General features: G+C 44.8%; 1 protein-coding gene across 4 annotated transcripts in view; it reads left to right on the plus strand.

The window, feature by feature from the left end:
- The window catches only part of lnx1 (ligand of numb-protein X 1), a 33,133-nt gene extending 11,649 nt beyond the window's left edge, over nucleotides 1-21,484 (plus strand). For 2 of the 4 annotated variants that reach the window (XM_035177121.2, XM_035177123.2), the window contains 9 exons: nucleotides 8,840-9,093; nucleotides 11,223-11,381; nucleotides 13,494-13,702; nucleotides 13,849-14,277; nucleotides 15,390-15,524; nucleotides 17,724-17,901; nucleotides 18,817-19,063; nucleotides 19,708-19,866; nucleotides 20,474-21,484. In XM_035177121.2, coding sequence (XP_035033012.1) covers nucleotides 8,840-9,093; nucleotides 11,223-11,381; nucleotides 13,494-13,702; nucleotides 13,849-14,277; nucleotides 15,390-15,524; nucleotides 17,724-17,901; nucleotides 18,817-19,063; nucleotides 19,708-19,866; nucleotides 20,474-20,609 — 1,906 coding nt within the window. In that variant the 3' untranslated portion in view covers nucleotides 20,610-21,484. The remainder of the gene's footprint in view (nucleotides 1-8,839; nucleotides 9,094-11,222; nucleotides 11,382-13,493; nucleotides 13,703-13,848; nucleotides 14,278-15,389; nucleotides 15,525-17,723; nucleotides 17,902-18,816; nucleotides 19,064-19,707; nucleotides 19,867-20,473) is intronic. The other 2 variants (XM_035177122.2, XM_035177124.2) reach the window with 1 other exon arrangement.
- Nucleotides 21,485-22,056: the final 572 nt, after the last annotated feature.

Consider the following 22,056-nt stretch of genomic DNA (forward strand, 5'->3'; position numbering starts at 1 on the left):
TAATCAGTGTAAACATAAAGATGGGCAGCGTGTCAAATGTTTTGACACCATGGAAACAAGCCTCTTGTCTGTGTGTCAACATTGGAGCTGCAACCGAGGATTGATTACATCACTGACTGATCTGTGAAATGTGCTCACAATGAACATTAATCTTTTAGTTTACAATATGAGGGAATTAGGTGGAATCTGACACGACATGTTCAGTCAGCTAACAGTGATGTTTTGCACATTTTGTCTGACTAATAGTCTGTATTACAGGTACGATGATATGAAGAAAATAAAAGTAGCAAATCCTCACATTTTATGAATAATCAGTTATCAAATTTGTTGTCAACTTCTTGAGTATTTGATGAATCGTTTCAGTAGAAACCAACAAAAGGACAGACAAACTTTGTTACATCTATACATCTTTGCTCCTGACTACTTGTCCTCTGAACGTCTGCTCTGTATTGGCCCCCAGACTCTTTTTGTGTTGGAGTTAATATTGACTATAACCAGCAGCTCCATGTGAAGCCGGGGTTCTCTGATCCCTAAGCTGGGCTGCCGCTCGTATCTCCAGCCCTGGCGGAAATGTCCCATTATACCGCATGAATACATGGAACAATGGAGAGCCTCCGCAAATCCCCTCATTTCATTGTATGCTCTTTCTTCCGAGTGGGGCTTTTAGCCCAAGCAGACACCAAGAGCCAACATTGGACGGCCATGGATGCCAAAGACGAGAGGAGAAGAGAATGGGGGAGAAAAGCCAATGTTGGCAAATGAATAGGAAAGGTTAGACGAGGCGGAATACTCACATCTGAAAGCAAGAAAGAACAGAGGAAGAGAGGGAACAGAAGGCTGCAGTGAGAGTGGAAGTAAAGTGGATGAGCAGTATAGCGGAGAAGAGACAAGAGGGTATAGGGTCACTTCCTGTGCCTGCCTTCCATCTGGCCATACATACGGCTGCCATGGTGACGGCACCCCTCGCAGTATGAGGGTCGTCTCAGTGAGGGGTTCCTTGGACTTTCTATTTGACATTAACTTAAACACACTGTGGGAGAAATACTGATAGTCAGACAGTGTGTGTGTGTGTGTGTGTGTGTGTGTGTAGAAGTGTGTTTCTGTCTTTTTTTTGCTGATTATGACATGACACAGAGATAAGCCAGGAGCAGACAAACGCGGACGTGGTGTTTTTCTGCCTGGCTGGAGAGCAGTGGCACACCATTCATCTTTATCCATACTGCTGTTGACAGGAGAAGCCTCCAGGTTTTTCCTGCTCCCTCTTTCCACTTCACTGTTCTCCCTCAGCTCTTCCTTTTTCTGATTCCTTTCAATGCAGGATCACTTCAGTGGGAAAAGTGAGAGTGGCTGCAGTGTGGCTGGCTCACACAGACTATATATTGGCTGTACACAGGGTTTAGATGGGACTAACAATGAAAGAGGAGAGTAAACGCTCCTCTGTGATGAAATGCTTAATATAGTTACTGACATTTGACTCTGTCAGCACCATCCAATACAAACGTTGCACCGGCTCAGAGGACAGCACCTAGATGGTGATATTTGTTTCTTCCTAAGACGCTGATACACTCTTCCCTCCCCCAGCCCACACACCCTCTTTCCTGATAATTAAAGCACAGTGCCATAGAGCATTAGTGATTAATCCACGTTCATTTCTGGGCCACGGCTAACATGTCTTAAACACTATGATTAGCTTAGCTTCCGTCCTTTCAGCCCTCATCTCGGAGGTGTTTGATCACAGAGAGCCGAGCGCAGTGCCGGCACCCCGGACATCTTCAGCATGGACGCATCCTAACAAGATTAGCCACCCGCCTGCCACGCATTCGCTGGGTCTGAACAACACCAGTCATTAGTTTATGCCAGCTTCCTCTCTTAGTCTAAGGCGGCGCACCTCGCCGTAACCTCTTCGGCCCTCGTAGACGCTCCGAGTGTGGGGAAGGCTTCACTAATTAGACTTTTGTTTGGATTAATTATTAATCCCTCCTCTGTGGTGAGGCAGCTCTCCCCGTCTTATTGTAGCTGGCAGGCCAGAAGTACAGGAACGTCCAGGCTGAAAGTGGCTGAGAGATCAAAATCAACAGCCATACTTCCTACCCTCATCAACACCCCGCACAGCTCTGGAAGGAGATAATATTTAAATCCGCTTAATTATTTGATTATGCGATTTACACTACGGAGCACATTCGGCTGCTCCATCATGGGAGTATTTATATGCACAGTACACAGAGTCAACAAGAAACAACAGTGTGAAACAGTCAGCACGGCAAGCATAATGAAGCGTGAAAGGAAACATGGGGCAAGGACACATGTAGAGGACACGGCGATGTGTTTACAAACAATCTGACCAATGTATAAATTTAATACATTACACTTTCCATAAAACAAATGGCATGAAACAACATGTTTCCCATGCATAATTGCAGTGTGTACGACGCATGTGTAAATACACAGTCACATAAACGCGGATGGATTATGTATTTATTCATTTATTCATGAGAGAAGTGAGCAGCAGGTCAATGTGTTCACTTGAGCAGAGCCGTCCTCTCAGATGTGTTTCTGTTCAAGCCCAAATACGGCAGCACAAGCCAGGAGAACAGGTGTTAGTGCCAGCATCGTGAGAGGCTTTAAAGATGGGGCTGAGCACTGCATGTTGTTTTTTATCAGTCGGTTTACTAAGCTTGGATATATCGTATTCGTTAATCAGCCCCTTTTTCTTAGACAATTCGTATTTTGTGAAAAAGGGGTTTTGTCATCTTGGTGCCTCTGGCTGCCTCAGACTCCGGCTGCTGTTGAGGGTTTTTGAGGCATGACATGTTAAACACGGAATATTTACTACCTCCTCCTGTCTGCAGCGGGCTAATCTGCAGGAGGGGTTCCGTTTGAGCGGCCCGCAGAGCAACGAGCCAGTGGGGTGTAACTGACAGCAGAGAGGAGAGCAGTGTGGAGTTAATCTCTCACGTGAGCGATGCCCTACTGAGTGCCAGGGCTTTGGGTTGGGCCGCGTTTCAGGCTGTAGTACCATGGCACGTGGAGGTGGAGAAATCAGGACACTGCCAAGGGCTGGTGTGGCATAGAGTGAGAAATATAGGCTAAAAGGTGCCAAGAGCAATGTGGGACGGCAGCCTCGTGGGGATTCTCTATGATCATGTAGTGTAGTGTACAGGGATTTACAGTCAGAGTCGTCTGCACTTCAGTGAGAGGACTGTACACATAGGATTTCACTGCAGGATGGAAAGCTGCCACAGTTGAGGTGGACATATGTAAGGTGCATTAGTAAGCTGAGGTCCAGCTCAGACAGAGCGCAGTGATTAAATCTGCTGGAGTATCTCCTGTGCTCTTCTTTGTTGACAGACGTAGTGTGAGATTCCTCTCTTGGATGAAACCAGACACTGACACAATAAATGCTGCATAAACGTCCTTCCTGCCTGATCATGGGGTCAGGATTCAACTGATGATTGTACATATTGATTGGCCGAAAAGCCATGACTCAGTGTTGGGGCTCTTTCTAACGGGCTGACTCGGCTGAGACTGTGGTGGCTGGGAAGCCTCGTCTCTCGCAACGCACAGGCGCAGTAAGCACGCCAAACCTGCCGAGCCTGCCGTTGCTGGTGGAGCACAAAGGAAAGTTCAGTCACAAAGACAGGATTTGTGTGTTGTGTGTCTCCAGCACACATTCGCTTTTGGTTTGTGTTTGCATCGTTTTTTTTCTCCAAAAGGCTGTAAGAAGTCACACCCAACTAAGCAGCAACTTTAGCAGATCTGTCTTTGCAAACAAGCTTAGCCGAAATTTCCTCTCACGACCGACAGAGAGTGTCTCCTCCAGCTCCTCATGGGATTACACCGCACAGCAGGGGCATACAATCAACACACCAGCACATCCTTTGATTCACACTCCTCTAGTTCATCATTAACTGGATTACTCCGTCTGTCTTTATGTCGCTCACTCCCCTCTCTCTGTCTCGCCCTCTCTATATATGAGTGTGTACGCTATATATTTACCTGTTTACCTAAAGTACTGCGATGTACAGCACATGTGACCTAAGTAAATGGAATTGAAAATGGCATGTATACGGTCTTATGGACATCTCATAGAGCTTTACATTACAAGTCGCATTCACCCATTCACCTATACACTGCTTATATACACACTACATTCATACACTGCCGACACAGCCGTCGGAGGGTGAATTGAGGTTCGGAATGCAGAATGGAGTAGCCAGGAATCAAACCACCCACCTTGTGGTTAGATGATCCTCTCTACCTCCTGGGCCACAGTGTTTGACAAAGTAATAATTGATCCATTAATCTAATCAAGGAGTAAATTCAGTCCTTAATCAAGGTAAATTAAATTATTGTACACAGTACTAGCAGTTGTTTGGCTGCATAGTGTTTGTGCATGTTAGGGGCCACAGGTGCTTCCCCAGAGTGCTGTGTTTTGTTGTTGTTTCCCCTGCTCTGTCTGGTGTAGAGCAAGTTACTCCTTAATGGGTCTTAGCTAAAGGCTATTCTGGACAGACAATCTTCTCTCATGAGCTCCGTCCTGGTATCAGCTGGATTAGATGATGAGTAAAGCCAGGCAAGATTGTTTTTCTTGCATTATTCGAGAGACATGGGACATTTATTAGAGATGGGAATAAATTAAAAAGGTCTTCTCAGCTGAAGACGGAGTTGGGATGAGGATATTTTGTGCTTAATCTAACAGATGACTAATAAGTCATTGAATATTGCACCAACTGTGTCTGTGCATTCCCATGTTCATTGCTGCTCGGAGAATAAACTCTCACACGCACATTCTCTCACTTTTAAGATCCTCTCACATTCTTTTTTCACACGAGGAAACCTCCCACATGTCACACACACTTTCTAAACATTACTCTGTGAGAAAGGAAACCTGCTGGCTACCACCAGGTACACTGTGAAGACACTTTCCAATGTGTCTCGGGTTCTTGCATGTCAGGGGTTTCTGGTGTGAGTCTGAACTCAGAATCTACTGTGTGGTGATGCTTTCAAATTAATAAGTCAATATAGGAGATTCAATTTTATTTGTGCAGTGCCAAATCACAACATGCATTATCTTAAGGCACTTTACATAGTAAGTGGAGAGTAAAAGAACTCTCGACTCAAACTGTGGATCATGCAGAGGTCAGCCAGCTGCACCCCACAGAGATACTTCAGATTCCAAGCCAGTTGCATGATTACAGTGTGCAACATCTCCGCAGCACGTGAATATGTGCACCCAGACAGAGCACAGTTTCTGGATCTGACTGTCTGACCTGGAATTGGAGGTAATTTGGACTGTGTGCAGAGTGTGGCCCAACACAATGTTGGTGGCAGTCAGGGAGCGGAGAGAGTATTTGGGTTAGTAAGGATAATCCACTCACCCCTAAAGAGGATTGGAGAATCTCACAGGCTTTGATGAGTCGTGAGCTGGTGTTTATTTCACATCGCAAGAACAAGGCTGTTTGTGTCACAGCCAGCGTGCTTCCGCACGACCACCGTGTCACTGCGAGCACCATGGGTATATCGTTATTGAGCTGGAGAGAGAGTGGAGGAGAGGAGGAGGAGGAGGACATGGAGGAGGGAGGAGCGCTAAGCATGTTTTGGTGTCTTTGCTCCTTATCGCGCCACAGATCCTGGGGTTTAGAGAGATGATGTGATAACCGAGGCTGTGCTGACCAAGACAAGGATACTGCAGCGCTAATGAGCATCCTCTAAGCTCAGTGATCATCCCCTGAAAAAAAACGATGCTTCATGGAAAAAAAAAGAGGACAGCTTTGCATAAGCACTCAAACGTTCATCTTTGCACACAAAAAAGAATGTTTGTTTTGCAAGAGAGAAAGAGAGGGAGGGAGAAAATAAGAAGGGAAAGTGAGCAGACGTGGAAGTCTTTGCGAGCGCTTCACCTCTGCGGCGTGCAGACTTAATTGGCTCGCTTACCTCGGCTCTCAAAGCTCCAAGACCACCCTGGTGAGAAAGACAAGGGGTTTCTGTCATGCCTGCCTGCCTGTAACCTCAGCCAGCACACACTATGCCCTTAAACATTAAAAGTCTAAGCAGCTGAAATATGTCTTTAAGGCATCTCCTATTCCCCCCGGAGGAAGGAGATTTTAATTACAGGGAGACAAACCTTCTAATAAACCAGTACCACAATAAACAATGGCTGTGCTGCTGCTGCTGCTGCTGCTGATCACAGACTCTGAGCTGCGATGGCCTTTATGTTTTTCTACGACCTATCAAAAGCTGCAACTTGAATCTGTTGTTCCCTATAGGTGGGACAGCTCCAAATATACATTTAATTCATTTTTTAAAAATCATTTTCACTCAGTGAAATAAAGAATGTAAGACCCTGCACAGTCAGAAAGCAACTCTGACTCAAATTATTTGAGCAGTGTGCATTAATTAATACCTGGACCAAAAATGTTGGGTGGTCTGTAAGATTTATTTAACTGAACGAATCTGTATTCAACAGTGTTTTCCCATCTCCACTAACTGACTGTGGTTTCTCATTTTCCACTACCGTCGGTGAAACAGGGGAATGTTGTCTTAAGTTTTCAATTCCATGTAGTCAGTAGACCGTCTGAGAACCTATCAAAGGTGTGTGTGTGTGTGTGTGTGTGTGTGTGTACTTTTTGAGGACCATTTTGTTGACCTTATGGAGTGAGGACATTTATGGGAAAGTGAGGACAATTTGGCCCTTCTGAGGGTTTAGGCTTGGTCTTAAAGTTGGTTAGAATTAGCTTTAGCTAAGGGTTAGGCATTAAGTAGTGATGATCAAGGTTAGGGTTAGGGGCTGGGGAATGCATTATGCCATATATGTACTAATTTTTGTTACCTGTTTAGGACCTTTTCCTGTATAAACACTGACCTTCTCAGGACCAGCAGACCTTAATAGCACCAAAGCTCAGTCTTAATAATGCAAAACACCATGTCTGAGCTCCTGGTTAAGGTCAGGGTTAAGATGTGAATAGTGGTTAGGTTAGGGTTAAGCAGTAATTGGTCATGGTTAAGTTTAGGAATAAGGTTTTGCTTGTGCTGTCCACAATAAATGGAAGTGAATGCAAAGTCCTGGTAAAGACTGCTTAGCAAACTTGTGTGTATGCACATGTATCTGCTTGGGGTGTCACTATCCTTTCCCGCTAATAATCTCTGCAGCCACTTGAAGACAGTTGTGTGGGCACCAGCCTTCATGCTGCATTCAGCTTCAATTCCTCTAATTGATGCTGAGTGACACGAGGAAGATTCTGCCCCTTCCACGCTGCAGCGCTGCCCTCGCCTCTGCTGATGATTGAAATATTGCTCTATTCAACCACTTCACTCAGTTAAGTGGTGTGTTGGTGCATGGACATGCTTGATAGCATTCAATTTGCTAACTGAATCGATGGACAAGAATAACTCAGAAGGGCACTGCCCACACACAGGTATACACACGCAGATGAACATGCACTGTATAGCAGTGTTATGTTACAGAGCTCACAGTGGGATCAATGGGTTCTTCAGCTTTGGGTAAAGCTGAACCTAAATGAGAGCCTGGCTTGTGAGGTTTAAAGCCTAGTTGAGGATGAGAAGATTCTCCCTGTGAAATATATGGACAGAATGTAGGACCCACCAAGACAGCTCTGTTTTTGAAGAGGCTGCTTCTTGTGATGTGATGATGTGTGGAGCTCACTGACTCTCACCAGCTTGTAATCTTGTTTCTTTTGTGGCTCAGCAATCATGGCCACCGTTTATATAAGAGTCAGTGGTACCCAGCCCATCTTCCATCTTACAGCACAGGAGAATGGATGCTGCTCCCTCTTGTTTTTCTGGGCTACTGTTGAAGCAGGGCCTGGGTTTGATCCAGCTCATTAAAACCCAGTTAATGTTTGTGCTGATGGCCCCGCAGAGACAGCCGGAGAGACAAGCCAGTGTTATTCCTGCCTCTGATGAAGCGTCAGCTCAAAGCCTTTATGGCTTACAGATGGAGGAAAAAATTCTCCAAAAGTACAATACCCTGCTCTTTAGGGATATCTTTAATTCACAAAGAAACATTCCCATTTTAATATTGTCAGTTGAAAAGCCTTTTATGGCATGTACCATAATACAGGGGAGAGAGAGAGAAAGAGAGAGAGACCTTGTCAATGTGTTGTGGTGATGTTGACAGCTAGAAGACACCTGCAACTTGGGAATTTGTTTCAGACGATCTCAGTTTTATATTCAAATGTTGTGTCAGTTTCCAGCCCTCTTCGCCCTGTAATGAGTGTTTTCTTACATTTGTGTTCAATCATCTGTCACAGATGCTCACAGGCAATGCCGCAGAGAAAACCCATCCTAAACGTGATCCAGATATTGTTTTTTGAAGAAGGTGCTCAAGCAACAGAAACTGCCACTTTATCTTTTTGAGAGTAAATATGACATTCCTGGTACGTTCTCAGCGAGCTACTGTGTGGGAAATATATTACGCCAACATTTTGCTGTTGCGGCTGCTTGGTATGGTGGAGAGGTTCTGCGTGAGTGTTAAGGTCAGATAAGCAGCCTTTGTGTGAGGCAGTCTCACAGTAGAAGACAGAGGTCAGCGTGCAGAGAGCCTCAGGCTGGAGGAGATGCTGAAATCTGCTCACATTATTTCTCAAGAACATGACCTTTTCCTTCCATGTTAACATGAATTTGTTGACTTTCACTATACTGTGATAAGCGGTGCTGTTTTTTTGTTTTTTTGCTGCTTCGACATGCAGTTCATTACAGGATGTCAGCATGCTATGTCACATCATCAACGTCACCATTTCATCAACATGTCTGGTATTAATTGCACCATGCCAACTGTGTAATATGAGCTTGAGAGTGACCTTCTGACCTCTGTGTGCAGGTGTAAAGGGGCCTCTCACTATGGGCTCTCGGCAGACAGGAAGCGACGCTCGCAGGAGGGCGAATGCACCGACAGCACATCGGAGCTCACCATCGCCACGCTGCCCAACGATGGCCCCACCTCCGCCGCTGTGGCCCTCCTGTCTGATGACCCAGGTCTGGTTAACCCTGCCTTCGACCCCAGCATGGAGGAGAACAGCCAGTCAGGCAGCACGACCAGCCTGGCTGCCCGCAGCGGCTCCAAGAAGAGTGAGTGTGAGTGGGCGAATGGATGTTTGTACTTGTGTGTGTGTGTGTGTGTGGTCATGTTCGGTCTTGCATGATGTTACCCTGAAGTTATCTGTCGAGTGAGAGAGAGAGAGGGAGACAGCTAGAGGGAGTGTGTTAAGCCAGAATGACAGATTGAAAATCAATAGAGAGTGGAGAGCTTTCTAGTCACAGTTACATAGTCTCCCGGTCAAAACCTGATACAAGTGATCTATGTCCAAACATACATTTACGCCTGCAGACTCTCGACATACAGCCCAGCCACTCGTTCACCCTCGAACACAGTCTTTGTTTTCCCTAATGATCTCTGATAGAAATCCTATCAGCCAATTAGCTCTACTGCCTTGTTTTTTCCACCAATCCATAAAGTCTCTCTGTGGAAAACGGAAGAGAAGCAGAGAGAGAGAAAGTCACGGAGAGGGCAGGTACATTATGTACTCAAGAAAAAAAAAAGGAAGGAGAGGTATGTTAATACCGAATGACGTGGTCGCAGCTTTCCCTCCATCGCTCCCACCTGTGAAACCAGGAAACGGTCACGGGTGTTCTACGCTGGCCCTCCATCGCTTCCCCCGCGCCCTAACGTGAGCAGTGGGGACACCAAATGACGCTGCACCAGCACTTTGGGCTCGGCCGGCTGAGTGCCCACCACCACCACCACCGCCACGAGCACCACTACTGCTGAACAAGCTGTCAGCTCCAGAAGCGGCTGGGGCTTTTAAAGAGTAATGTGGCTGTCAGGAGCCCTTGCATCTCCCCGAGCCCACAAAGAGAGGGAGGGGTGCTGCAGAGGCTCGCTGCCCTGAGCTCAGTGCAGCAGGGCCACGGCTGCTGCCTCTCCACTGCAGCCTCCTGTTGCCCGTCTGTCTTTTTCTGAGAAAAGCAAAGCACCAGACGAGAGTCTCTCTGGGAGGGTCTTTTTTTAAAAAGGTCATTAGAGTCCACGTCTTGTTACATCACTGCTGTGGTTATGCAACCATGTAACTATACTCAGCAATGATTGGATTTATTAATTAAACAGCCACTGGTTGAAAACAGCTCCACTAGCCGCAAAGAGGGTGCTCTATTTGGTCTTGTTGAAAGTTGCTCAACAAATAAACCTCTGAATAAAAGGCTGAGTCGAGGCCAAAAAACTCCTCCTTCGTTTCAGTGAGACCATTGCGATGACACATCAGATCCTGCTACAACGGGCTCGTGGGAAAAGACACAAAAGGACTTTCTGACCAAAAAAAGCTGAAGCAGGCTCAGCTTTTACCGTGTGGTGCCTTCTTTAAAAAAGTTACTTTACATACAGTTCAATTTCTTTAGTTCTGTCTTTACGAATATTATCGCTTCTTCTTCTACTTCTTCTTTGATCGGTTTGTTGTCAAATGTCAAGTTGCATTACTGCCATCTACGAAAAAATCACTGCTTTTTGTATCAGTTACATTCATTCAGCCTAATGAGTCATGTTCCTTTGCATCAAGGGATTGCTCATGGAGGTATACGTGTTATCATTATCGGCTCCAGCTGCCCTGTGACCCTTAAAGGACAAGCATCATAGATACTGGATGGATGTATGGATTGATGGATGGATGGATGGATGGATTGGTACTTTGTATTGACAAATATGCTGAGTTTAGGTATGAGGAATTAATGTCACTTGAGTTATAGCCAACTCAGTACATCCTTGATATTTACTTACTACAAGTTCTATTATTCACAGCCTATGTGGGTGCGTTGCTATTATATCGCACCACCAACTGCCAATCAGGAGAATAGCATTAAACTGGCAGAATATAAAGAAACAAAAGACCCACTTGTAAAAACAGTGCTTCATATCATTACATCAACACGACAGCTGAAAACTGACCAAAGTGGTAAAATCATATTTTAAAGTATAAAAAAAATAATATATAAATATATAATTCAGACGGGATCATACAGGTATTTAATCTTCTTACCTGAACAGATCTTTTGAGGTTTTTCCCACTCAGTTGTGTTGTTCAGTCTTAATGGTCTCTAAAGCCTGAACAGGCATGTCATTGGCTGTGAGGAGGCAGATCCAGACATGTCCGGGCATGTTGAGGGTGAGGTAACCTATAAAGTGCCTTTCTCTCTCTCCCATGTCTCCATTGCAGTCAGAAATTTTGACCGATCTTCTGTGAGGAGCCGCTCCTTCAGGAGGCTGAACCGGGCATTCAGTGTCCTGCGGAGGACCAAGAGTGGCAACGCAGTGAGCAATGAGACGTCTGAGGAGAGAGACAATGCCAGGAATTCCACTGGAATTCCACAGGAAGGTATGGATCGAGCTCTACACATCTGTTCTCTTACTTTTTGTGATGTTCCTTGATTAAGTGATGTCACTGCTGAGTCTGCACTTTACAGCTCTTATCTTAGAAGAGGATGCGAGAGAGAGAGAGTGCTGAACATGCGTGCGTGCTTCTAAATGTGTGTATGTGCAATGTAACCTTGGCTGTACAAGGATGGTGACACAGCTGGGAGCCCACAGCGTAACAGTAGCATATGTTTCTTTAATAATTCAGTGGCAGATTGCGTAAGTCCACTGGTGCATCACTAGAGACGGATCAGGAGGGAGAGTGGCCGCCTCAGGCACTCTGGACAGGGCGGGTCACTGGAGATGGCTGATGACATCCTCCGCCCCTTGTGTTTCTCCTCTTTATTCTCTTTCCAAACTCTTCTTCTCCACCTCACCCTCCCTTCTATCTCCTCCCCTTCTCCCTCCAGCGCAGTCGGGGTCGCCAGGTGTGCACCAAGTGGATGGAGTAGTCCACGGAGAGAGCCGTGTTCTCGACATGTTAGATCCATAAGATGTTGTGTGGAAGAGAAAATGTGCTCCAGAGATATTTAAAGTAATATCCACAGCATGACTCTCATGGTATGGTAAAGTAGAGTCGGGAACACAGCCAAGTATCCAAGAGCTTAATGTTGGAAGTACAAGTGCAGCATGATGAGAAGAGGAGAAGGAATGTGGTATTGCGTAAGAACGAAGGATGACGAATGATCAGGGACTAGATTATTCTCTGTGGCCATCACTGTGGAGGCTGAGAGGATAGATTAAATATTCATTGCGTTGCCTGCTGCCAAAGACACCAAGATAGGCAGAGAGGATGGAGAGTGAGGTATAGTCTGATCAGCTGCAATATTAAATGGTCTTCAATGTGTGGTCTGATCCATACAGGAAAAAATGGAGGGAAGAGCACATACATAAAAAATAATTGAGGAAAAAAAATAAAGGCATAGCAATGTCCTCGTGGACGAAGGAGGGTGGAAAATAAAGAGAAATGACAGGATGAGACAGAGGTTGAAAGGCTGTGGGATGGAGAGACGGAGGGGTTACATAATAGCTGCAGATCACCGTGGTAATGTGCTCTCCACCCTTGGAGCAATCTGCTGTGATAAAGACAAAATATTGACTTTGGAATGGAGAAAGTGCAGCGTGAGTAGAAAGAACGACTGAGGCTATGGAGTGAGAGACTCAGGGGGAGAGAGCCCGCTGAGGAACAGGGAAAGGGAGAGAATTCTCATAACCAAAGAAAAAGAAATGCAAGAAAAACATCTTCTCTATAATTTATTGGCAAAGGCTGTTGGCCAAAACAGTCAGAAAGATCCCCACCCACTTCCACATAGGCCAGTCCAGGATGTGTCATTCCAGTGGTAAGCGGAATTCACCACTGAGCGTGACGGGGGAGCGTGCACAAGGGAAGGTGATAGAACTGGCAGAAAAGTAGATGTTTCTCAGAAACGTGAGATATAAAATAATGGCCGTATGCTTAGAGAAATATTTTTCTAATTAAATCCTGTATTGATTGTAGAGGCAAAATCCGGTGTATTGATTGCGTTGAGTTTAAAGAATTAGCTGCAAATGCCAATTAAATGTTTTGATATGCTGTGACAGCAATTAAAAACCTCGGATAGATATATTGTAACAAGAAAAACTAGAAAACACATTTTTATTTAACTTTGTTGCAGTGCACTGGTTGAACTATAAAAAAAAAAAAGCTTGTGTGTATTATTGCTTTTCTTACATCCCCACCCAAGTAATGACTGTGGAAATGTGAAATTGCGGGTTTTCCCAAGCATACTTGCTACAGATGTATATGACTAATCACTAAAACATCAGCCGGTTTAATCAGCCAAGTAAATTTTCCCTTTTGGCTTGTACAAGTTTGTTTAACTAACCTGAGGGAGTAGGGACAGCTGGTTTCACTGCTGATCCTCTCCAACACAATCTCTCTCCCTCTATGTGTCTCTCTCTCACTCTGCAACACTCACTTCATCTCCTACTTCCTCTCGTGTTTTATTTGGCTGTTCTTCAAATGTAGCTTTTCTTGTCATTATGCGGTGAGATAATGATCCGCCTTTTCCTTCTCTCTTATCTTCTTTTTTAGTGCTGGCTCTTCCTCAGCTCCATCACCTGATCCCTGATGGAGAACTTACCAGTATTAAGATCACACGGGTGGATCCCTCAGATCCGCTGGCTATCAGCACTGTCGGCGGCAATGAGACCCCCTTGGTTCGCGTCCTCATCCAGGATATCTATAGGGAAGGTGTCATTGCACGGGATGGACGTTTGCTGCCTGGGGACATGATCCTGAAGGTATCACTACATTTTTTAGTTATCCCGCGAATAAATAAACAAACAAACACCAATAACAACACAACCTCCTTGGCAGACGTAATTACAGTTGTATCCCATGTCAATAAGAAGGAATCAATGTTGTAATTTATTTCCTCCTCTCTCAGGTAAATGGCATCGACATCAGCAATGTACCCCACTGCTACGCCGTGGCGACCCTCAAACAGCCGTGCCAACTCCTCCGCCTAACCGTGCTCAGAGAGCAGCGCCATCGCTACCGCTCGCACTCACACAGCCACCTGCATGGCCATGGGCACGGCCATGATGGCGCTGGGGGTCACCCATCTCACGGAATACCCCAGCATCCCTTGAGGGATGACAGCATCCATGTGGTCCTGAATAAAAGCACTCCAGAGGAGCAGCTGGGCATTAAGCTAGTGAGGCGGCCAGAGGAGCACGGAGTCTTCATCTTTCACCTGCTGGAGGGCGGCCTGGCAGCTCGTGACGGACAGTTGTGTGTTGGTGACCGCGTGCTGGCCATCAACGGGCACGATCTACGTTATGGAGCACCAGAACATGCTGCTCTGCTTATCCAGGTCAGTCAGCAAAGGTCAAGGGAAAGTCGGTCTTCCTTTAAATGAATCGATTTAACAGCAGGTCTGAGCATTTTATAGAAAGTTCATAGTTGTGACACTCAAATAAGTCTGCATGTCGTTACAGACTACAAACAACACTGGGATCTGTTCTTACCCAGGGTCTCAGAGGTATTAAAGATAATTGTGGTGATTCAGGCTAATTGTGTTGTACTGTGCTGTTGTGTCTGCACTCACTGCAGTTAATGGTATTTAATTGTGGCTATTCCCTGATGGGCCGGACCATGCAGCTGCCTCTGGTTCCTGGTTGGTGCCAGTCAATGGTGGTGTGTTTGTTGCTAATCATGGTTAATTGCAGAATGTTTGTGGCCGACTGTGCCGAGTCTCTCGGCCCGCAGTTCCTGTCTGAGCAGTCTGACTGGCTCTTGTGAATCTCTGAGGAGCCAAGAGGAGGGGGCACGCTCTGTCAGAGATTAAGAACTGGCAGGGAAGAAATTAAATTAGTCCAACTAAGGCAATAATGGGCTGTAGCTGGCTAATTCAGGAGTCAGCTCTGTGCAGCAGAGACCAGAGGAAACCTCAGAGGAATGAGAGAGGGGAGGGGGGGCAGGCAGCCAGCTCAGGGTCTACTGGAGCACTTTCATTTAAATGTGTGAATGAAAGTGGGACTGGCAAGTTCATCGGTGGGTCTTTGAATTGCAAAATAGGTCACTATTGGGTGGCAGTGAATTCAAATTTTCCTTTGCAAATTTCTTGTTGAAGGGCTGAGTCACCCAGACTGAAAATATCATACTTTCACAGTCTAGTGATATACGTGAATATGAACATTTTATCTGTGATGCTGCAATGACCACTTATCGAGGAACTGTTAAATATTTCTGGAAAATTTACTTATTTGCTTTCTGGCAGAGAGTTTGATGATAAGACTGATGCCACTCTGTTCACTGTGACTTTAGCCATTATCCAGTATATGCGTAGATTAATATTAAGACTGGAAAGGCTGTAGCCTTAAAATACCAGGCAGACATAAGAGTGGTGAACTTGAAAGAATACTTATTGTCTCAGTATCATTTGGCACTAATGTCTGATCTCTCTTGTCTCTGAACGGTCTCCAGGCAAGCGAGGAGGCCGTCCACTTCATAGTGTCTCGTCAGATCTGCCTACCAACACCAGACATCTTACAAGAAGCTCCGTGGGGCATGGACGGTCCCCCACCATATTCCCCCGTGGATATCGAGCAAACACTACTGGTGAGCAGCACATACAGATACACAGAGAAAAGCTTTGTTCCACCGTCTCCCCTTCTCCTGATAAATATTCCCTTTCAGGTGCAAATGATCCATGGAGGTAGACTATTATTCTCCCATCAAAGCATGTCATTCAGGCAGTACAGCAGACTGTCTTCTGCTCGCACAGAGCTGTTGCATTCATATCAGCCATCTTTCTTTCACCACAAAGAAAGAACATCCCGTCACCCTGCAGGATTAAGGGTATCGTCTGCCATCGTGCAGCAAAAGCTTTTCTCCAGTGAAGTCAGCTTCTGTACATTACTGTCCCGAAAATGTATCTCCAGTCAAAACACTACGGGCTTCACATAGTTCAATGTTGTGACAAACAGGCTCAATATCTTTGATTGATTGATACTGCTCTCACAACTGATGGGTTAACACGATGCCACAGCAAGTAACCAGAAACAGCTAGCATTGCTACGTCCAAAGATAAAAATAAAAAAACCTTACGAACGTTGGGTCCAAACAGGAGATTGTTTGGGTCAGACATGTTCACTGCAACAGGATAATGTCCCCAACATTCAGGTGAGGGGTGGTGTCTGGGTAACGCGTGCAGGAGGCAGGACATAACTTCTGCTGCAAAGCCCCATTTTTGTTTACAACACATCAACACTTGCATCTGCCCTTATCAAGGAAAGCTCACAAATCTCTCTGTCTTTCCAAGTTGACATCTTCATCTGTGTCTTATGCGAGTATAGCTCTTCTTTTTCATATTTGTATATTTGTATTCCTTTTTTAAAAAATCAGTTTTGCATCAACACACCTACTCGCTTGCTGCTGCTGTATTCTCACATAGGCTATTAAGGGGTCTTGCGGGGAAATTTGGGAAATGTTGGCGGCAACTGACTCGGACATTTGCATATTTGCACATCCAGTCCCTCAGTACATGCCTGAAAACAGCTTAAAAAACACCTTAATTAAAGTTCACTGTGCCCAGAATACAAACCCCAACAAAACCTTGTGGTATAACCTTTGGTTTATTTATGTTTAAACAAATAGATATAATGTATCACTGCAATTACTAAGTTTTACTGGAGCTGGTAGGACAGATGCAGACTAGCTGTTTCTCTACCTCCAGAGTTCAATGCTGGGCTAAGTCATCCAGGTGATGTTTTCTGTATTGACACAAATGTACATGTCAAAGGACTTTTAATGTCACCACTACTTAGGTAGTTTACCTCTGAACTTATTGCTGGAGGGAAATGTTACATAAGATGAGTCTTTGTCACCATCGTAGCCCCCATTACATATTAAATACACAGTGCAATACACTGCACTACAACCTACTTCATATTGCATTGGAAGGCAGTTACGTGTGGATGGTGTTTACGCAGCGACACCATCCTCAGAACCACGTGACCACAAGTGCTCTCCTCCTGTGAGCGCCGCAGAAACGTGTGAATGCAGCACATTAACAAAGCAGCACACACTACATCCCATCAACCTCAATGTGTCCGTGTGTTTTTCATTACGCTCCCTCGCCCTCCCCCATCCAACACACACTCACCCGGGAATATCCAACTCACAGCCTCGTTCTCCAAACCATGACGTCTCTGAATTAATCAGTTTCTCTATATCAAACGTGGACACATTATGAAAAGGCTCTTGAGCCGCCTGATGTTCCACTCTAATAACCACCATATATACATTACCACTTATGCTAATGAGGTCATTCATTAATTAGCGACCACGTCTCTGTCATTGGACTCCCAATAGCACATCACGGGTGGTTTTCATATGAATTCTCCAAACATTAAGGGGCTATCGCAGGTCCCAGAGAAAACAGTCCTTATTAATATGCAAATGTGCTGCTGTAAAATCTAATCAGTTTATATAGTCTGAAGGTGCCCTTGGAGTTCATGTCATGTTTTGGTCTTGCGTTGTATTGTTTATATGAATATGAATACATAAAGAAAGACAAAATATGTACATTTACCAACACATTTGGACCATAAAGTATATATATATATATATAAAGATTGGGATATAAAGAAAAAACTGCTTTGTGACTTTTAAAAATTTGACATTTCAGTTCAGTGATATTCAAATAATGTCAAATGATAACGTCCATTATCTCAATGTACTTTACAGAGAAAGGTCACGGCCTTACAAAACTGGAGATAACAGCCATTATTAATTTGCCACCTTTCCTCTGTGAAGGACTCTTGCCAGAAGCCCGCGTGCTACGAGAAGACAGTTACTCTGACTAAGGAACCGTACGACTCCCTGGGGATGACGGTGGCAGGGGGCATGTCCAGCCGAGGGTGGGACCTCCCCATCTACGTCACGAACGTGGACTTGGATGGAGTGGTGGGACAGGAGGGCTCCATTCGAAAAGGTAAAGTCAATCACTAATGAATGTCTTGTTTCATTTTATTAAAGCCTTTCCACTTAATCCTGGAATTATCAGACTCGTTTTTTTACTGTAAGAAATGTTTTGTTCAGTGCAAATTATTTTTGCGCAAATAATTACTCACTGGGGAACGTAGTATTTGTTCTGTGTGATTGTCACATAGCACAGGGATGTCATGGATTTCAATTTGGTGATGAATACTGTGTATATAACAGAAATGCTGATTGATGAACACTCGTGACTCGTGTTTCATTATGACGGTTATTCATCCAGCAGTTAAACTCTGTGGTGCTGCTGCGGTTCAGCGCTCCACAAATTGGCTCTAACACGCCTAAACAAAAAACACAAACAAGCATTAGCATCGCAGTGCTCAGGGCCGACTGTGTATTTGTGTAGAGTACTTGATCGGAGCAAAATCACACATAACTGGATGTGATTGCAGCAATCTTTATATCCGATAATGCATTTTCCATGCAGGGGAGTGAGAGATTTGCTAACTCCCACATATCCATCTTAAAATATCACCATATTAAGCCTGTCATCACCCTCCCTGTCCAGCTGCAGCGGCTGTCTCTGTTTGTGTGGTTATGAAACATGGTTGTGTTTTGTTAAAAACTATTATTTTGCATTCGCACATCCATGCAGTGTCCTTCGAGTTGTTTACTAGCGCGTTGGACCGAGCCGTCTGTTTCTCGTGCACCCCTTTCATCACTGGGAGCCTTTTTAATGCACAGGTGGCGCTTGGTTTCCATCCCTTTTGTGTTCCAGCAGGGAAGCTGTTGAATATTAAATAGGCAGATGATGAGTCCCTGTCCTGTGAGTTTAAAAAAAAAAGCCTCTTATCAAGGCAGCCAACCCGGGTGGATGATGAGCTGTGCTGTCCACTTCCCCACCCCGCAGGTGACATCTTGCTAAACGTGAACGGCGTGGATTTGACGGGGGTGACGCGAGGCGAGGCCGTGGCCAACTTGAAAAACACCACCTCTCCTGTCGTGCTCAAGGTCTTAGAGATGCGTCCCCCTGAGGAAAGCCTGCAGGAGTGCCCGTTGCCGCCCTGCCTCACACCCTCACCCACAGATAGCACCAAGAGTCTGCTGCCCAATGACGATTACTCCCCACTGTGGGTGTCATGGCTGCAGCTACCCAGGTGAGCGTTCCTGAATCCACTCCATATTCATTTTTCTACCTTACCTCCTACTTGTTCTGTGCCCAGTATAATTGACACCCCCACACTGGTTCCTCTGACCTCTGCCAGATGGTGCCGAGTAACATTTTGACAGAGCCAGCTGGGAGAGAATACTCATTATACTTTCACTGCTCTTATATCAGTTCAACTTTCTTTCAGAACTTCCACTCAGATTTTAGCATATGAATTTATCTTCACCACAATTACAAGTGAAATAAAAATGTGCTCATCCTGGAACTCCATCCTCCAATTGATTATGAGTCATAACTAAGTACGAAACCACCATGGGAACGGAGTCTAGACCAGTGGAGCAACTAAAAGGATTTGAATTAAATTTTCATTCAGCCCTGGGCTCTTTGTATGAGACTGACATAGAAGTCCCATCAGTCTCATTGGATCACGTCTTCTGAGAGGAAAAGCCTTATCATTCAGCTCATGAGGGCTACCAGGCCTTTATCTCCTGAGCAGAGCTGGTTTCATCAGCCTAGCTACACTTCACACTCAGTATGGATACACAGCATATATATTTATATATGTATATGTCATATACGTTAAAGGTGAAGTTGAGAGATTAGTGTTTTAAAGCTCCCTCTTGGCTCATGCAGGCATCTCTACTGCTGCAAAGACATCATCCTGCGGCGGAGCACTTCGGGCAGCCTGGGCTTTAGTATCGTTGGAGGTCAGGAGGAGGTCAACTGCAATCAATCCTTTTTTATCCGCTCCATCGTGGAGGGGACGCCAGCCTACAATGACGGCAGGATAAGGTATTCAGCCTATATCACCTCTTATTGCCCATGAGCAAAATTATATTGAACAGCTTCAAAAAATGTAATTGCAAAATAATGGTATCATTTAAAAAAATATAGTGTATATGGATCAAATTATTTCTTGGTACTCTAAAGCTGTGTAGCATGCAGGAGGCAGGGTCACGTGTTTTCGTTTCTATCAACACCAGCATCGGCTCCTATTGACAAAAAATCTCTAATCTTCTGATCTTTCCAAGTTGACATCTCTGTCGATGGCTTCTACGTGTATACGTTCTGTGTGTTAGAAACGTAATCAATGCGCCCCATTTGCTCACGGTGAATCCTCGGATAATCTCCTGCTGTATTCTTACATGGGTTGATTCGGACATAATCCAGAGTTTTTACGAGGGGGGTGACAGGAAAAGATCCTGAGAATGTCCACTGCAACGGAAACAGACACTGGTGTTCTCACATAGGTCCTCTCCAGATAATTTCATTAGATTATATGGAGCTCAGTGCATGTCTGAAATCAGTTTATGTCTTTAGCGGACCTGTGTACATAAACATTTACATTTACATGCCTAAATTAAGCTCATTGTTTCAATGGGGATCTTTCTCTGTGTAGGTGCGGGGACATCTTACTCGAGGTGAACGGGAAGAGTACGTGGGGGATGACCCACACAGCGTTGGTGCGCCTTCTGAAGGAGCTGCGGGGCAGAATCACCCTGACCATCGTCTCCTGGCCAGGCAGCCTGCTGTAGCGGCACTCCGAGCACTGACCAAGGAATGTGGAAGGCAGAGCTTTAGACTGGTCGACCACCATAAGCTTGCTGTGTGGGAGAAGCTTAGAATAGTGCTGTAGCTCTACGGATATCTCACAATCTGAACGGACAGCCAGGGAACTTTGAGACTTTGCCAGGAGTTTGCAGGGGGACAAAACAAAAAGACTGGATTGTTACCAGAGGTTAACTTGTCCCTCGGAGAACGCTGGACCGGGAGAATCCAGGCCTGAGCCGCCTCTAACAAGGATGTGGGGTGTTATCTGTTTAGGGGACATGGACATTCTCTGGCACATCATCCAGCGAGTGTGGGTGGATCAAGAGAAGACACAACACATTGCCAATTCCAGTAGTTATATATTAGGGTATGCGTTAAGTTGGACTCACATTTCTTTACTGTAAATGTTGGGTGTCTATAAAAGTACTGATCCAAGCACTTGTAATATGTTTCTTTCTGTTTGTTTGTGGTATGGCCTTTAAATACAGGCTCCATTCTGTTTGTACTGACAGTGGTTGTCATCATCTGTTGACCTGAGGACACGTTACCAAGTAGTCGTCAGTGTTGAGTTTTTGTTTCTTTTATTTCAAAAGCTATGGCTAATTTATCAAACCACTGGCAAAGAAAATAAAAAAAATAAATGATCAATGTGTTCATAACATGTTAAAAAAAAATAATTGACATTGTGGAGGCCTTACTTATTTTCTTACTTTTAAGAAAAAAAGCTGACTTGGTTTCTGTGTATCAGTGGATGGTCTGAGGTCCGTCTACTGTGGTTCTATGTGTCACGCTTCGGCCTGTGTAATATATCTGATGGTATATTTGGTTAAATGATCAATAAAGTCATTGTAAAAGAAAATCAGTTTGAAGCACAGTTCACATAGCTTCCTCCAGGGCTACTCGACAAGCAATAAAACATTTAGAAATCTTAAAAACTTCAATACATTAAAAGCTAATACATCGCATTCATATTTTATACAATGTACAGTTCTCTTTGCTTTCTCTAATAAATGAAATTATGTAATTCAGCTAAGGACAGCACTATTTTCTTACAACATACAAAAAATTGCCTCAGGACAGTTTCTCTCGTCACACAGATTGAAAGTCTAGACTAAAAGTCGGTCAGATTTTAATTTCCTCTCTGTCAATAGAGAACATTTTGCTGCTCTCCTTGTCTCTCTTTCTATTGGCCCTCGCCATCATCCCTCCTACATCTGCTGCTGCTGTTGAGGACATAGATGACAAAGAATCACATAATCACTTCTGTTGTCTTTCCTTATTTTTCTGTGTGTTTTAGTTACAGACCTGCATGGGGATTTCTTTCTATTTCGTGCTTTTACGCGTTCTCCCTGGTGCTTTTCTTCTTCTCCACTGACTCTTTCAAAACTCTGGCATTCGTGCCCTCGCTCCGTAGTCTCCCTGTGCCTCACT

Source organism: Hippoglossus stenolepis, chromosome 14, assembly GCF_022539355.2.
Source record: "Hippoglossus stenolepis isolate QCI-W04-F060 chromosome 14, HSTE1.2, whole genome shotgun sequence".
Lineage (NCBI taxonomy): Eukaryota > Metazoa > Chordata > Actinopteri > Pleuronectiformes > Pleuronectidae > Hippoglossus > Hippoglossus stenolepis.